The sequence below is a fragment of the Zootoca vivipara genome, chromosome 13, assembly GCF_963506605.1.
Source record: "Zootoca vivipara chromosome 13, rZooViv1.1, whole genome shotgun sequence".
NCBI lineage: Eukaryota > Metazoa > Chordata > Lepidosauria > Squamata > Lacertidae > Zootoca > Zootoca vivipara.
In genome coordinates, this window is record NC_083288.1 from 3,565,503 (window position 1) to 3,584,052 (window position 18,550).

General features: G+C 44.1%; 1 protein-coding gene across 1 annotated transcript; it reads left to right on the forward strand.

The window, feature by feature from the left end:
- Positions 1-2,590: 2,590 nt before the first annotated feature.
- CHMP5 (charged multivesicular body protein 5) lies at positions 2,591-12,471 on the forward strand. Its single transcript, XM_035136487.2, has 8 exons — positions 2,591-2,762; positions 5,533-5,637; positions 6,142-6,188; positions 6,872-6,965; positions 7,052-7,123; positions 7,494-7,602; positions 10,017-10,129; positions 11,890-12,471. The coding sequence occupies exons 1-8, from the start codon at positions 2,694-2,696 to the stop codon at positions 11,938-11,940; spliced, it is 660 nt and encodes a 219-aa protein (XP_034992378.1). The 5' UTR covers positions 2,591-2,693; the 3' UTR covers positions 11,941-12,471.
- The last annotated feature ends 6,079 nt before the right edge of the window (positions 12,472-18,550 follow it).

Genomic DNA, 18,550 nt, shown 5'->3' on the forward strand with positions numbered 1-18,550 from the left:
ATTTTTATTGTTATTCATGCTTTTATACTGTATTTTATGCTGCTTTTATGTTGTATTACAATTAAGTGTTTTAAATTTGTTGTTAGCCGCCCTGAGCCCAGGTTTCTGAACAGGGAAGGGCAGGGTATAAATATTATTATTATAAATACCTTGATGAAAATGCATCTTGTTTACAAACAGCAGTGATTTTAAAACGGTCCCTCAAATTATTGCAAAGTCGAATTTATAGGGCTGTTTGTATTCATAAAATCAATAACATGCTAAAGTCAACATGTCTGTACTAAAAATATACACATTCATAAACACTAGCACACAGGCCATTGCTCCGTGTCTGCTTCTCTGGAGCAGCGGAAAACAACCTTTCTCCCTCCTCTATATGACATCATTTTATATATTTGAACATGGCTATCATATCTCCCCTTAACCTTCTCTTCTCCAGGCTAAACATACCCAGCTCCCTAAGCCGTTCCTCATAAGGTATCGTTTCCAGGCCTTTGACCATTTTGGTTGCCCTCCTGGACACGTTCCAGCTTGTCAGTATCCTTCTTGAACTGTGGTGCCCAGAACTGGACACAGTACTCCAGGTGAGGTTTGACCGGAGCAGAATACAGTGGTACTATTACTTCCCTTGATCTAGATCAGGCATCCCCAAACTTCGGCCCTCCAGATGTTTTGGACTACAATTCCCATCATCCCTGACCACTGGTCCTGTTAGCTAGGGATCATGGGAGTTGTAGGCCAAAACATCTGGAGGGCCGCAGTTTGGCTTTTTTAGCTGTTGCATCACACTGTTGACTCATGTCAAGTTTGTGGTCTACCAAGACTCCTAGATCCTTTTCACATGTACTGCTCTCAAGCCAGGTGTCACCCATCCTGTATTTGTGCCTTTCATTTTTTTTGCGCAAGTGTAGTGCTTTACATTTCTCCTTGTTAAAATTCATCTTGTTTGCTTTGGCCCAGTTCTCTAATCTGTTAAGGTCATTTTGAAGTGTGATCCTGTCCTCTGGGGTATTAGCCACCCCTCCCAATTTGGTGTCGTCTGCAAACTTGATCAGGATTCCCTCAAGCCCATCATTCAAGTCATTGATAAAGATGTTGAATAAGACTGGGCCCAAGACAGAACCTTGTGGCATCCCACTAGTCACTTCTCTCCAGGGTGAAGGGGAGCCATTGATGAGCACCCTTTGGGTTCAGTCAGTCAGCCAGTTATTAATCCACTGAATGGTAGCATTGTCTAGCCCGCATTTTACCAGCTTCTTTACAGCGTTCCCTTCATCTACCAGGCTTGTAATTCTGTCAAAAAATGAGATCAGATTAGTCTGACATGACTTATTTTTCAGAAACCCATGCTGACTTTTAGTGATCACAGCATTCCTTTCTAGGTGCTCACAGACCGTTTGCTTAATGATCTGCTCTAGAATCATTGTTATAAATGAACGCCATCTGCATAGAACTCAGAAGAGCTGCCTCATCCCCCTCCAGGTTTATTGCTGAACTTCTGCAATCAAGAGAGATAACTATGTTTTAACAATGTAAAGATGCACTAGAAACCTGAATTGTATTTCATGTTTGCTGTAAGACAGCGTTTAGCCAACCTGTGCAACTCCTCTGCAGGACAATTACTCCATCACTGTGGGGGAGAAAGAGTGAGCTCTTGGAAGACTGTAGTGGTGGTAGGGAATACAATATTGGGAGAAGAAGAGCACAATACAATGCTCCACTGCAGCATTGTGACAGCATACAAACTGCTTGATTCTGCTCCACGCTCTGGCAGCCATTTTGTGACTGGCGCCCACAGCTTTTTCAAATCCTGTAACACACCCACTGTTGAAAAAGACTGGTTTACTCCCGTGACAAAGAGGCATATTAAACATCATTTGTGGGGTGTGTGGAGAGAGTGGTTAGGAAAAGCCTCAAAATAATACTACAAGCAAGGCTCGCCCAAGGAGGCTGAGAGAGGGCAGGCACAAACTAGTCTGCTTGAGAGCCAGGGTGCCACAGTGCTTAGTTTCCAGCTCTGGTCTAGGGGAGACCAGGGTTCGAACCCCCCCCCACACACACACACACTCGGCCATCGTGAAGTTTGTTGGTTTTGTCCTTGGGCCATGGTCGCTGCCTTTTCTCAGCCTAACCTACCTCACAGGGTTGTTGTGGAGGATTAAATGAGAAGGAAGGGGGTGGCAGAGAGAACCTTGAGCTCCTTGAACAAAAACAGACGGGATATATTAATGCAATAAATAATATTAACAACATTCCTTGACCATTGCCAGTCTCACCCCCTCTCCTCAGGTCGGATTCCGATAACAGAACTTATTCGTGCCCCACCTACGGTATTTCAATAAGGCACAACCCCGTCATTCTAGGGATGTACAAGCAAACGGCAACAATAACTAAACAGTAAATAAATAAGGCAAATACAGTGAATAAAGTAAATAGAGCACCCGCCCTCAGAGCCCCTTCCCCTGAGGGCAGGGCGTCTGCGCGAGGTTCCTTCCGCCTTTCGTTAAGGCGTCGCTTTTGATGACGTAAAGCATCACGTGGCACCCCTGTTCTCCCCGCCCCCCACACTTCCGCGCTTCTGATTGGCGGGCGCCGCCGGTTGCTTCCGGGTGCTGTGTTGCCTTCGGCGGCGTCGGTCTTCCTGAAGGAGCCCCCACTGCGATCTTGCTCGTCTCGCGGCGCCTCCAACCAAGATGAACCGCTTCTTCGGAAAGTCGAAGCCCAAGGCGCCGCCTCCGAACCTGACGGACTGCATCGGCACGGTGGGTGCCCTTGATTCGGGGGGCGTCCCGTTGCTGTAGAAACCGAGCCTACATCCCCCCCACCTCGGGGTCCCGCAGGAATGATGCGGAGCCTTCGCTTTGCCAGGCCTGAAGGGGGGGGGGAGAGTGAGGGGGGTAGAAAGTAGATCACGCCCCCCCCATCGCCAGTGGATCACTTGATCCCGACTGCTCTAGGGTCTGAGCTTTACAGAGGAATCGCAGAGCGCTGGAAGCCGCCCGTTATTATTATTATTATTATTATTATTATTATTATTATTATTATTACTACTACTACTACTACTACATAGGGTTGCCAGACTCAATCGTGGACAGGACGTCTGTGCCTTTAATTGCCCTGCTCTCTTTTGAGTCTAGAAACCTTAAAAGAGAAACCAGCAGACCCAAACAAAGGGTCTGCTGGTTTCTCTTTAAGGTTTCCAGACTCAAAAGAGAGCAGGGCAATTAAAGGCACAGAAGTCCTGTCCTCTATTGAGTCTGGCAACTGCACTACTACATCTGTACTGTGCCTTATCCCCCTTACAACACAACTTATGGGTGAAAATAAGGATAACTAAAAACAGAAAGAAAGAGCAAGAAGCATTAAAAAGAATTTAAACACACATACCGTGGCGGATTAACAACTTATTGTTATTGTTATTTATATATTTAGTTATACTCTGCCTTTTCCCCTGACAGGCATTCAAGGTAGTTTATGAACTAAAAATTAGAATGGGTAAAAACATGAGGGTGGGGAAGCAATAATTGAAAAAGGATTAAGAATTAATATAAGTTAAGTGGATATATCTCAAAGAGCTATTAAAAAGATACAGGCAATCACAATAAAAACTGCACAGCCTGTTCGTTATAAACAGCTGTTCCCAAAACCTGTTGGGTCAATAACATATTCACTGTTATTATTATATACTTATTTATACCTCGCCTTTTTCCCTGACAGGGACTTGTGGTGGATCACACTTAAAAATTAAGAACAGCTAAAAACCTTTTTTAAAATAAAAAAACAATTAAAAACAATTAAACATTAAAATAGAAGAAACACTATACATATAAGATCCATTAAAAATAAACATACAAATAATCACAATAAAATAGCATGGCACCAGCTCTTTCCTTGTAAGCAGTCAGTTCCCAAAAGCCTGTTGGAAGAAGAAGTTGGTGGAAGGACAGCAAGGAAAGAGCCATTTCAGCTTCTCCAGGGAGAGAGTTCCAAAGTTGTTGGGGAGCTGCCACCACCGAGAAGACCCTCTCCCGCTTCCCCACCAAGCATGCCTGTGAGGGTGGCCTTGAAGTTCTCAAACCTCGGGCTGGTACATATGTGGGAATAAGGTCTTTCAGATAGCTTGGCGCTAAGCCGTGTTGGGCTTTATGGGTGATAACCAGCACTTTGAATTTGCCCAGAAACAGACTGGTAGCCGGTGGAGCTGTTTTGGCAAGGGGGTTGTCTGCTTCCTATAACCAGCCCCAGTCAACAATCTGGCTGCAGCTATAGAGACTGATACAAGAAGAGACCTGTTTTGTTGCAACTGGGACAGATGAAAGTCTCTGGTTGTGCTGGTGCACATAAGCCATGGCGTCTCTTCTCTCTGTGTTTCTCCCAGTGGTCATTCCTCCTCTGGTCACTGCTGTTAGTGTAAGTCTCTCACAGAGGCTACATATGGGAAGTGAACACATACGGTTGTGTCTGGACACCTAGAGTTGATTCATTCTTTCTGCAGGTGACGAGTTGCAAACCTAATCTATCATTATCTTTCTCTTCCTGTAGGATCAGTTGTTTTAGACAAGGATGCTTTGCAAGATATGCTTCATTGTTGAAATGAAAGCACTCTCATGACCCCCTCCCTTCCCCATGCACTCATTTCCCGCATATCAGAGAATTGTGGGGTTAGTCCCCAAGGTCTTCATTGTTGTCTGAATCGATGAGATGAAATCTGGTTATGAGGCAGTGTTGAGTGCTTTGGGACTGTATATGGTTGCTATGTGTTTTTCCTGTTCATGGAACGTTGGGCAGTATTGTTTTATTCTTTCCAACCCATCCTCTTTTCCCACTCCATCCGCAAACACCCTACAGATCTTTCTTATCCTCTCCACTGCCTCTAAACTTAGTATATTCACTTGGCAAAGACAAATGTCATCACTAAAATAAAATGTCTAAAACAAATGATTTTTTTAAAACTTGTTTTGAGCACAGAGGGCGAGTATGTTGCCTTTGGTCATAATTTAAAATGTTTTGTATCTCCACTGAATATACTGCAACACTTTTGTATTTTGAAAGAATGGCCAGGATCCGAAGGGTTGCAACTGCTTTCACCTGCTATGACTGCTTTGGGCCCCTATTTCTTGAGCAGCAGTCCCTCATGCTACATAGCAGATTATTTTTGAAGCTGAGGGTTGTTCCGACAGCTGTTGTGATATGACATTTTTATTTTTACTGTTCAAAGAGTAATCAATATCTCACTGGGCGTATTCCTCCCTTTGGATGTGCCTATGTAGCTCTTTGGATCCAAGCCAAGATTATGGCAAAGGAAGTTTGCTTGTTTACACATTCCTTACTTTTTATAGCAGCTACTTTTCTTTAAGGGGGTGAGTGGACAATGGTGGTCCCAGCTTACCCCTTGCCCCAAGTGGCCTGTTATTGCATGGTAGGGTGTGTGTGCTTCCAAACATTCCCTTGCCTGGCTAGAGAGTATTGATTCTTTCGTCATTCATAACTGAACTTTTTTTTCCCTCTTCCTCATCTTTCCTTTTGCTAAAGGTGGATAGCAGAGCAGAATCTATTGACAAGAAAATTTCCAGGCTTGATGCAGAACTGGTGAAATACAAAGATCAAATGAAGAAAATGAGGGAGGGGCCTGCAAAGGTAAGATGTGAACAATTTAGGGTGAGGCCGCTCAAGCCATGTGACATGAAAACTAGTTTTCCAGGTTTTTTTTAAATGTTGGTGAATGTCCACAATTGTTTATCAGTGTCTGAGGCCTGTGTCATGCAGGGGGTTCAACAAATACCTAATGTGTAGGGCACACTGGGTGGCCATAGGCCAGTGGCATTTTCTCTGATTTACCTCACAAGGTGGTTTTCAGGATGAAAAGAGGTAGGTGGGGAACAAAGAGGAAGGATGGGTTCAAAAAATATATGTAAGTAAGTAATACTAGGGAGCTACTAGTTATTTAGGCTTGCAAATTTTACTGGTTCATTGGATAGGCTTCAGCATGAAGTACATTCTCAATTGTGCTTGTAAACCTCCTTAGATGTTTGTATGGAAATATGGTATATAAATCTCAAAAGTAAGCAATCTTGACTTTTTAAATTTTGCATTCAGCAGTTAATCCTTGGCGTTGACATCTGATTGTTACCTTTTCTCTAGAACATGGTAAAGCAGAAAGCCCTGAGAGTCTTAAAACAGAAGCGAATGTAAGTTTCATACTCTCTTCAACTTTATTTTTTGAAACGGAGTACTAATTTGAAAGGAGTGGAAACACATGCCCTTAACTTTTGGCTTCTCTTAGTTAACTAGACTACCACTGCCGCTACTCGACCATTCCCCAAGTTTTATGGCTCATGCAGAAAATGTGGAACCCCACCAGCCCTAAGTTGCTATAATGGGGTGTTTCTTACACTGTGATGTTTCCTGGCTATAGTCACAGCCAAATACTTCCACTTGTAGCAGAGGCTGTGGCCTCAGTCCCAGCCAGCTGCACCATTGCATGCTAGCAGAAAGAGAGATAGATGTAAATGGACACCAAGTTGGGGCATTGGGAGGAAACTCAATATGCAGGGGGAGCCATGTTTCTTGGACATACGGAGGATAAGCAACCCATTTCGCAGTTTTCAGCTCAACCTTCTTCCTTCACTGATTTGAAACTGGAGAATAAAGTTGTCTACAGTACAGTTGGTGTCACCTAGTAGTATGAATTTTCCTTTCTTTGGGATCAAACTTCAGATTTCCTACAGTATTCTTGATCGCCTGTCATGGAAAAAGGGGGGGTATAAATATACAGTATAATAACAGTAATCTCTGGAATGGAGAAAAGAGAGCAGCTCTGGTTGCGAGTTAACATGACTCAGGGTCTGAAAGCTTTGTGTCTTGACTATAGGTATGAAAACCAGCGAGATAACCTTGCTCAACAGTCTTTCAATATGGAGCAAGCCAATTATACCATCCAGTCTCTGAAAGATACAAAAACAACGGTAACTTTGGTTTTCATTTAAATTTTTACTTGCATTTATGTATGTGTTATAGTGGGTCTTAATATTTCACCTGGCTACTTCTCTAGGTTGATGCCATGAAACTGGGAGCGAAGGAAATGAAAAAGGCTTACAAGCAAGTAAAAATTGATCAGATTGAGGTAAGTTTCAGTGTTGCCTGAAAAATAAACATGATGATTCTACAACATGTTTACACTTAAATATGAATTAGAGAACCTCTTTTATAATGCCTCTTCCTTTGGAATGTGTCTTTATTTTTATATCTGTCCCAAGGAACAGATAGTATTTTATATGAGCCAAACTGTTTTAGAGGCTAAAACTTTTTGTGAGCGAAAAAGAAAGGCAAAAGCAGAATGTATATCTGAACTGCATACCAGTCCAGTTAATTAAAAAGATTTTGTTCATTTAAGGCAAATAAATAAGACCTAATGAATGCTTACTATTGTTTCACAATCAAATAAGACTTCTTACTTCCTGTCATTTGGATTTATATTCCATAATAAACTTCAGGACTTGCAAGACCAATTAGAAGATATGATGGAAGATGCTAGTGAAATTCAGGAAGCATTGGGTCGTAGTTATGGAACCCCAGAAATTGATGAGGAAGACTTGGAAGCAGGTGAGTTACAAATTAATTCTAACTGTGCAAAAGTAGGACATAATGGGTTCAGGCAGATAATGCAAGCTCAATTCCAACACTGTGTATAATCTAGGTTAAGGATGTTTAACTTTTTTGGCTTGCAAATTATTTGCAAACTGGAGAGACTGTTTTGGGCACTACATGCACAAACCACAGCTGTGTACCCTCTCTGTCAGCAAGTAGGGTTTGAAAAAAGTTTTCACTTTTCTCCCCAGGCCTTTTTTTGTTGTTTGTGTGCAGTGGATGATCTTTCTGGAGAGTATAGTTTGGGTAAAAAATGTTAACCTTCTCTCCCTGGCTGCAACCTCCATGAAGATTCATCCTCTGCAGGGATTCTTCTTGGAAAAAAAGCTTTCCGTTGGCCACAATGCAAAACTGTTTTACAGACTAATTGCGTAATCCTTGGCTTCCCTTCCCACCTGCAACCCCCATATTGTTTCTTCTCCATTGAGATTAGGTTTGTAGGCTTGAAATAAGCCTTCTATTGTATCTTTTTTGGTGCGGAGGGAGACACATTTTCTGCAGGAGTGAATACTGTCCCCAGGAAGATTGCAGTTAGGCCTGGAAAAGTGTATTTTGGCTTCTTTTAAACAACATGTCAGCAGCCATTGGGTTGGGGGCAGGGAGAAGACCCTGCAGGAGCCTGGGAACTTTGTAGGCACAGGTGTGCTCATGGGCACCTTGTTGGTGACCCCAGCAGTAGTGTGACTTCTAAATTGATAAACCATTGGCTAGCAATCAAAAATCCCTGGTGAGATGCATCTGTGTCCCTCGATATTGATTTTCAGGAAGAATCTCAAAACATTTCTGTTTACTAGGCAGTTGATGGCTGAAAGGCACTGTTCATAGCGACCCTGAGATTACTGGTTAAGGGAATCTTTAAAGTGGTTTTTATTTTATTTTAAGATGTTTCATTATAGATCTTTTTTGCTTTCCTGGGCTCCTTCAAGAGTTTATGCGCTGAGGGCAATCTCTTCAGAAATGTTCATTTTATAAGTGATGTACAATAGGTATTGAAATCAGATATACAGTGGTACCTTGGTTTTGAACAGCTTAGTTCACAAACAGCTTGGAAATTGAACACCGCAAACACGGAAGTAGGTGTTCCGATTTGTGAATTATTATTAATTTTTTTGAATCCCAGCTGTTCCATTTTGAGTGTTACACTTCCATTTACAGTGCACACTTTCGTTTTGAGTGCTCCCGCTCCTGCTTGCACGGGAGTAGGAGCTGGATCGGGCTGCTCAGCTGGGGAGGTGCAGGCTCGGTCACAGTTTCCATTGAGGGGTTCATTACTGGGGGCTCCTTTAAACTTCTCCTCTCAAGGGAGAAGTTTAAAGGAGCCCCCACCTCAGCATCAGAGCCCCTGCACCACCTGAAGGCAGCCAGGCGGAATAGTTGCTGGGGTCGGGGAAGATGGAGGCAACCTGGCAGCTGCATCTGAGAGCCCCTAAACTGCTGCCGAGGCAGCTGTCAGGCTGTTTCCACATTGCCATGCGATGCTCCTTTAAACTTTCTATTGAGGTGAGTGCAGCCATCCATCCCTCAATGGAAAAGTGACAGAGCCTGCACCTCTCCAGCTGAGCAGCCAACAAACTTGCAACTCATGAAAAAGCAGCAACACAGCAGATTGAAAAAAGCAAACCAACCACAAATGAATGAAAACCACAAGAATACATAAAACAGCACTGATCCTAACTCTAATTCTAATCCTTAGGTAAAGGGGCCCCTGACCATCAGGTCCAGTTGTGTCCGACTCTGGGGTTGCGGCGCTCATCTCGCTCTATAGGCCGAGGGAGCCGGCATTTGTCCGCAGACAGCTTCCGGGTCATGTGGCCAGCATGACAAAGCTGCTTCTGGCGAACCAGAGAAGCGCACGAAAATGCCGTTTACCTTCCTGCCGGAGCAGTCCCTATTTATCTACTTGCACTTTAATGTGCTTTCCAACTGCTAGGTGGGCAGGAGCTGGGACTGAGCAACGGGAGCTCACCCCGATGCAGGGATTCGAACCGCCGCCCTTCTGATCAGCAAGCCCTAGACTCTGTGGTTTAACCCACAGCGCCACCTGGGTCCCGTAATTCTAATCCTTACCTTAACACTAACCCAATCCTAAAATGAACCCTAACCCAGAAATGGTCTTGTTAGATAGTAAAATTCATGTTAAATTGCTGTTTTAGGGGTTGTTTTTAAAAGTTTGGAGCAGATTAATCCATTTTGCGTTGCTTTCTACGGGAAAGCCTGCCTTGGTTTTGGAATGCTTTGCTTTTAGAATGGACTTCTGGAACGGATTAAGTTTTGGAACCAAGGTACCACTGTACCATGTTTGGAGCAAGTTCAGCCATCCTGTTTTCCTGTTAAGTGATACACATTTTGTGTCCTAACAACAATTTTAGAGCTGGAGGCATTAGGTGATGAACTTCTAGCTGATGAGGATAGCTCCTATCTGGATGAAGCTGCATCTGTTCCATCAATTCCAGAAGGAACTCCAACTGAAGCAAAAAACAAAGTAAGTCTCTCTTCTTTCCCACCTCATTATTATGTGCAATACATTTACACCACCATCACCAAAATCAGACCCAATATAATACAGTGCTTGGATAGGCTTATTGCCCTCATCCTTTTTTCTTTCTTTTTAAGTATCTTCGGGGGGAAATTTCATAATATTTTTATTAGGAAATCTATTTCTATCTTCAGCACCAATAATTAAGCAGTATAAGTACAAAGGAAAATTGGAAGCTGCATTATAATGCAAGTCAGGACATTGGTCCACCTAGCTCAGTATTTCCTACACTGGTTGCCAGCAGTTCTCTAGGGTGCAGGCAGAAATCTTTCCCTGCCTTATCTGGAGATACCAGACATTAAACCCTGGGACCTTTTGCATGCAAAACATGTGCTTTGAGTTATGGCCCTTTCCCAGGTAATGCATTTGATTAAGTGAATGCCGTGGGCAGTGCAATAAGGCAGTCAAACAATGTTGAAGAAAATTTACTGGTAACTATGGTTTGGCATGTGGTTTTATGTTGCAAACTGCCCCGTGATCATCTTATGAAGGGTGGTATATAAATTTAATAAATAATCATTTTGCACGAAGTTGGAATTGAAAAATTAGGATTTGCAATCAGCCAGCAAGACAGAATGAGAACCTTGGTTTGAAGTGAGTTTGCAAACCACAGTTTGTGGCTAGCTATAGTTTGGAACGGTGTTTGAGTTGACAGGCTATCTATTGTCATCATGCCACCTCAAGAGGTTGCTGTACCCTAGAAACAGGACTAAACTCCCAAAGCTGAGAGGCTGGAAAATAAAAGCAGGCAGATAGCTTGACACCATGGCTTCCCTGGAAGCTCAAATCATAGCTTGGGTTCTCAGCTATGGTTAGTGCAAAGCAAAGTTTAATGTTTGTTTTAATTGATCTTGTGTCTTAACCTTTTATGTTATGTACACCTAAGTGCTATTTGCTGCTTGCTTTAAAATTATGATGCAGCATAACACCCTGGTCCTGTATTTGTATTAGACCAGGCATCCCCAAACTGCGGCCCTCCAGATGTTTTGGCCTACAACTCCCATGATCCCTAGCTAACAGGACCTGTGGTCAGGGATGATGGGAATTGTAGTCCAAAACATCTGGAGGGCCGAAGTTTGGGGGTGCCTGTATTAGACCTTCATTGGGCAGACAAATGAGGCTGACGCTTCCTCCATTTATATGTGAAAACAAAATGAAATATTTCTCTGGCTAGCCTCAAACTAAATGTTGGTTGCATTATAGATAATCCTGTTAAATGGTGGTCTCTTGCCAGCTGTTGTCCTTCTACATTATCTTAGCCAAGCAAACATAATATCAGCCTTTGTTGCTAGCCTCCTTGAGTGTGTTAGAATGGCGATGAAATATTAATAAATAAGTGGCTCCTGTAGTGTGGATGCACTGGTAGGTTCACTGTTTGCTGGTATCTCAGGATTTAGTCAGTAAGATTAACTGATACATACCCTGTTTCTCATATTTTAAGACATACCCATAAAATAAGCCATAGCAGGATTTCTAAGCATTCAAGGAATATAAGACATACCCCGAAAATAAGACATAGTGATAGGCACAGCAGCAATGCCAGCCGCGGCAGGAGGAGAAGGAAAAAAATAAGACATCCCTTGAAAATAAGCCATAGTGTGTTTTTTTGAGGAAAAAATAAATATAAGACATGTCTTATAATATGAGAAACACGGTATTTTATATACTTTATACTATTAACCACAATTGTTTGCTTTTCCTCATAGGATGGTGTACTGGTGGATGAATTTGGATTGCCACAGATCCCTGCAACATAACTTCTCTAGCCCAGAGGGACTGCTGCTTTTCATCTTTCAAATTTCTTAAGACCATGAGTGGTGCAGATAAAGCTTTCCAGTACCACTTGATATCACTACATAACGGAATGTGGAGTGAATGAGTGACAAATTCCCCTCCTTTTGAAGACATTTTATTACTAGCTTTTGTATTAACAGCAAGAAATTGGTACAACTCTTTCCTGCAGTGGGATCTGTTCACAAGTTCTGAAATTTGGCTTCATCACTCCTGTAGTGTTGTAGTATTATTCTGAAAATTACTTTGGGCTATTTATGGTTTTCTTTGATTTATATTTCCCTGGACTACAAAGGGCACTGTGATGGTATTTCTTAGACTAACTTTATTGTGCTTGCTTTAATCATGCATATTTTCTAATAGTACTTCCATTTCCCATTTATTGTGGATATATTTGCTATAGCCCTTAAATGTAGCTGAGTAACAAATACAAGCAAAGGAGATTACATTGTATAATCCATTTTGACCTAAATTATATACAGTTTAGGGTTGCTTGATCTCTATAGTGTGATTTTTAATTAAGGAGCAGTTCCTTTTGTCTCAATTATTGTTAAATATCAAGATGTCAACTTTCTGATGTCATTGGTCTCCAGCTGGTAGAAGTGCTTGTGAAATGGTTTCTTCCATTTCTACATGGGAACTATTTATAATATAATGAGTTTCGGAATCCCCAAATTTCAAAAAAGCCCGTAGAACTTTGTCCCTCCCCATGTTTTAGTTTAAAACCCTGGTCAGTAGCTCATTTTATGGGAGGGCCACTTAAAGTGGCCCCCCAAGAGGACAGCCAACAAGTCCCATTGTCAAAGCCACTACTCCCTCTGTGTACCTTGGGGGGGGGGGGTTGGCCAGCTGCTAATACTCAGGGGGCTGGACTTGGCCAGGTAAAGGAAATAATCCACACTGCTATGTCACCCGCCATCTCTTCCTACAAAACATATCCTCCTCATTAAGTTAAACAGGATACACTTGCACAAAGTCAGTGTGAATAGGCTTCCACCCCAATGAGACCGTTTCTATATGTGTAGGGTTGTTGCAGATGATTGTAGGGTGGGTGATGTCTTCAGCAGCTATGATGACGTGGGAAGGATTCCCTAAAAGATAGCAAAGATTGCCAGTGATTCCTTTAGGAAACTAGATACTGTGCAATAAAAACCAGTTGGCTGGCTGGCAATGGAGGTTGTTGTTGTTTAGTCGTTTAGTCGTGTCCGACTCTTCGTGACCCCATGGACCAGAGCACGCCAGGCACTCCTGTCTTGCACTGCCTCCCGCAGTTTGGTCAAACTCATGTTCGTAGCTTCGAGAACACTGTCCAACCATCTCGTCCTCTGTTGTCCCCTTCTCCTAGTGCCCTCAATCTTTCCCAACATCAGGGTCTTTTCCAGGGAGTCTTCTCTTCTCATGAGGTGGCCAAAGTATTGGAGCCTCAGCTTCACGATCTGTCCTTCCAGTGAGCACTCAGGGCTGATTTCCTTAAGAATGGATAGGTTTGATCTTCTTGCAGTCCATGGGACTCTCAAGAGTCTCCTCCAGCACCATAATTCAAAAGCAATGGAGGTAGCACAGGTAATAATCACATATGCTCCATAGAATGGTATGCTTATTTACCAAGACCGTTCCTGTTCAGAAATAAAACTGGTGAAGCTTTCCGTGGCAAGGAAGCAGGGCAGGCACTGGGGGAAAGTGTTCATTCTACAATACACAAACCCCAAATTCTTGCTCAATTTCTGCATAGGCAGGGGGAAGCTGTCTGAAATGTCATATTCCCTCATATGAATGTGCTCAGGTTCTGAGATCTTCAGAGGGGAAGCCTCTGCCCTGCCACCCTCACAGGCACACTCCGTGGGCTTGTGGGAGGTCTTCTCAGTGGGGGCTGCTTCCAGATAACTCTGGAACTCCCTCCCTGGAGAAGACAGACTGGCTCCCTCCTTGCTGTCCTTCCGCCAGCAGGTGAAGACCACCTTGTTCCAACAGGCTGTTGGGAAGCAACCGCTTCGAATGAAAGGGCTGGTGCTGTGCTATTTTTGGTGGATTGTATGGTTTTAATAAAATAATTAATAGATAAATACATTTAACTTTTGCTCATTCAGCTTTACCTGCTTGGTAGAAAAAAATGAAATGGGGACAGGTGTCTGGAGAAAAAAAGAATGGCAATCTCACCTGCCAATATGTTTTGAATGTATGTGCAGTCCTTGGAATGTAAGTCAAGAGTTGCCTGTAATTACAAAAATAATAGTGTACAGTGGAACCTCGGTTTATGAACACCTCGGTTTACGAATTTTCGGTTTACGAACGCTGCGGACCCATCTGGAACGGATTAATTCACTTTCCATTACTTTCAATGGGAAAGTTCGCTTCAGTTTATGAACGCTTCAGTTTATGAACAGACTTCCGGAACCAATTGTGTTCATAAACCGAGGTACCACTGTACTGTAGAACCCCCTTGTTCCCAACAGGCTTTTGGGAACGGGCTGCTTCTAATGAAAGGGCTGGTGCTGCGCTGCTTTTGTTGTGATTGTCCGTTTTCAAAGTTTTACTGTACAGTATATAGTTTTAGTTCTGTTACACTCAGGGCCGTCTTAAGCTTATGTGATGCCGTGGTGCAGGGATCCTTCGGGCGCCCCCCACGGCCCCCCCCTGCGGCCGGAGGATGCCTTCGCAGCCCGCCCAGCAGCCCCGACCCGATCGCCTGCCCGCCGCGTGGCTCGCTGGTGGGAGCACGCAGCCCCGGTGGGTCCTCCTGAAAGAAGCGAGGTGTGCAGCCCCCCCCCCACTGGCCTGGCGTTTGTGTCAGAGGACTGCCTTCGGGGGTGGAGGGGTGTTTGCTTCCTGCGGGAAGGCGGCACTTAGTGCTCCACACAGGTGGGCGGGCAGGCTTGGTGCTCCACGCCAGGGTCTGTGGCTGGAGCTGGAGGCGCTGCTGGCATGGAGCAGCAGCCGGGTGGGCGGCTACTTCCCGGAGGAGCGCTGGGTGCCCGGGTCTCTGGTGTGGCCGCTGCGCGTCCTGCTAGCCCTGCTGGCCAGCACCACCCCACTACACCCCCGGTGCCCTTCCCTGCCTTCAAGGCGGCTTTGTCGGAGGCACAGCAATCTGCGCCGAGGAGTGTGCGGCGTCGGGCAGCTGGGCTGGGCTGAGTGGGTGGGGGGGCCGCCCCTTGACGGAGGCAGCTTCACCACTGCCACCTCACATCAGGCACCGCCGCTGGGAAAGGAGTACAGCAAGCGGGGCTGACGCGCGGGCGGCTCCGTGTGCCTCCTCGATGCGCCCTTTGATGCGCCCCTGCTGGGCGGGCGCCGTGGTGCATTGTGCCACCCAGCCCAATGGGAAAGACGCCCCTGGTTACACTGTTACCTTAAGGACCACATCTCTGCATACGAACCAACCTGAACCCTGCACTTGTCATCCAAGGCCCATCTTTGTGTGCCCCCTCCACGAGGCATTTCTGTGGTGGCTCCCCATGGTGGAATGCTCTTCCCAGGGAGGCTCGCCGGATGCCTTTGCTACACCTTACTTAGGCCCAAGGTCCTTCAGCCATTAAACAGCCTATGGCCTTTTAAATGGGATGGGGAAGAGTGTGATTGTGATTCTTGTAATTATTGGTGTGTGTTTTAAAATTATACCATATGAATTACATTTTTAATGTTGTACACCGCTGTGTGATCTTCGTAAGAAGAGCAGTATATAAAATGAATTAATAATACCGGTAAATACTTGACATGAGTCAGCAGTGGGCTTCCGGGTTCAGCGCCAGCGCCGATCGGCGGGGTTTCGTCTCGTCTCCGAGATGGCCCGTCCCTGCTAGGAGTGGGGAGGGCAGCGAGAGCGACGCTGCGCCCCTTAGAACCTCGGGAAGGGCGTCCCGGGGGCAAATTTGCTCGGCACAGCCCCAATCCGGACTCCCCAACCCTTCGGCTAGCTCTAATAAGAGCTCCGGAGCGAGGAGGGTAGAAGTCGCGGGGGCCATTTTGAGCGGCAACGTTATTCTAGCAGGGAGAAGCTTCAAGCCGAAGGCGGAGAGCGCTGGATTCTTCCGAAAATAAAACGATTGGAAACAGACTGTAAGTAACCTCACGATTTGGATTATAAAACAATTTGGATCTGGGAGAGAGGGGAAAAAAGAGGAAGCCACCCCCCCACGGCAACAAAAGAGACAGTAAATAGAAACCCGAAGCCGTAAACAGAAGATTTGCAATTCAAAAGGATCCCTCAAAGGCATCAAAGAGAATCTCCCCTTTGATGCAGGGTGAAAAGGGGAGAGAGACTGTGGTTGTGAGTGCCCTGCAGCAAGAGGTAAAGACTAAGAAAAACCTTTCTTTTCCTCGGGAGCCGGCAGCCCAGACAACCCAGTGAGTTGATCAGGATTTATAAGTCAATTTTTATTTCACTTTGTATTTCTGGACTTTGTGGAATTTCTTTTTTTGGTCTAAATGTTTGTGAAATGTGAGTTCGAACTTTATTGTTAATAAGACTTGAAGAATGCAGCCAGTTTGTTAAAATGGAGTCGAGAAAATAAACTGTGATCATATTCCACCCCACGTGACAAGTTTTGACCTTGGCAGGATTGAACTATGTCAACAAAAAAGTGTTCCCCTGAGTTCCAGCGGTCTGTTTTGACCTTAATGTGGGAAACAAGAATAGAATTATGTCAAGAGGAGACACGACGGCAAGAGTTACAGCAACAATTTCAGATGGTGATGGCAGAATATGATTTTTTAGAAGATGAAGCTTTTGACACTGAAAAAGATGAATGTGAGAATGACAATGATGGTGACTGTGATTTGGAAGGAAAAGAGGAAGATGAGGACTGTGATGATTCAACACAAAATGAAGCGCACCACGAAAAAAATGATGACTTTACTCTACAAAAAGTTGGATGGAGTGCCCTGCCTTTGAGGGGGGCACGATTGGTATTACTGGAACTCCAGAACGCCCACAGGGAAGAAGGAAAAAATATGCAGAGAAGAGAAGAAATTCAGGGGTCCCGTATGGTGGCCTGGATGGCAAAAGACTGTAAACAGGGGGTGGGGTGAAGGGAAAGTGATGTTGTGATTATAAGGATGGATTAACAGGTTTATAACTGGTCTGCTGATTATGGAATTTGCTGGATTGGGGGGGTGGAGCCGGTAATCGGGGATGTAAGGTTAAATTGAGAATAGTTATAGTTTTAAAAGTGAATGGATTTTGGAAAAATGTGAAAATATGGAGGCTTATAGAGGGAGTAAAAATTAGGCACGGGAAGATAAAATGGGAGTTTGATTTTTCAGTGATTTGAATATTAGATGAAAATGTTAACAATTGATTTATAAGTTGTATAAGATACAAAGGTGTATTTTTATAAAGTAAGAAACTGTTGCAGATGATAAAAAAGGGATGAAAACCGGGGAAGGGGGGGGAGGGGAAGCCCACAAAATATGGTTTCACAATTATGAATGTAAGAAAAAAATTTCTGTTTTGTATTGTTTTTTTCTCTTTTTTTGCCCTTTCTTTTTCCTCTTTTTTCCTATTTCTATTTTTCTCTTTTTTTGGTATGACAATAGATGGTTGGATGGATGGCCTCCTGCGTACTGCCCTGGTTTGCTGGAGCTCCCTGGTGGCAGGGGGGGGCTTTGGGGTCAGGGGAGGGGGAGGAGGACAGAAATCCAAGCATAAAATGGACCATCTCTGACTGTTCACATACATGGGATACTTCTGTGGCAGGGGAGGACCCATGTGGGTGGGTAGGAAGGAGGTGGAAAAGGGGTTTATGTATGTACCGTTGTTTTTTTTTGTATTTTGTAAAATTAATAAAAAGTATGTTTAAAAAAAAAAAGACATGAGTCAGCAGTGTGATGCAGCAGCTAAAAAAGCCAATGCAATTCTGGGCTGCAACAATAGGAGTATAGCATCTAGATCTAGGGAAGTAATAGTACCACTGTATTCTGCTCTGGTCAGAACTCACCTGGAGTACTGTGTCCAGTTCTGGGCACCACAGTTCAATGAGGATACTGACAAGCTGGAACGTGTCCAGAGGAGGGCAACCAAAATGGTCAAAGGCCTGGAAACGATGCCTTATGAGGAACGGCTTAGGGAGCTGGGTATGTTTAGCCTGGAGAAGAGAAGGTTAAGGGGTGATATGATAGCCATGTTCAAATATATAAAAGGATGTCATATAGAGGAGGGAGAAAGGTTGTTTTCTGCTGCTCCAGAGAAGCGGACACGGAGCAATGGATTCAAACTACAAGAAAGAAGATTCCACCTAAACATTAGGAAGAACTTCCTGACAGTAAGAGCTGTTTGACAGTGGAATTTGCTGCCAAAAAGTGTGGTGGAGTCTCCTTCTTTGGAGGTCTTTAAGCAGAGGCTTGACAACCATATGTCAAGAATGCTTTGATGGTGTTTCCTGCTCGGCAGGGGGTTGGACTGGATGGCCCTTGTGGTCTCTTCCAACTCTATGATTCTATGAAATAAAGGATGCTTTAAAAACGTTTGCCACCCGCCCCAAACATTTCTTAGCTGAACTTATCAGTAAAAACCCCTTCGGCATAAGAATAAAAACAAGACAATAATAGAGAATAATAATAAATGATAATAAGATGATA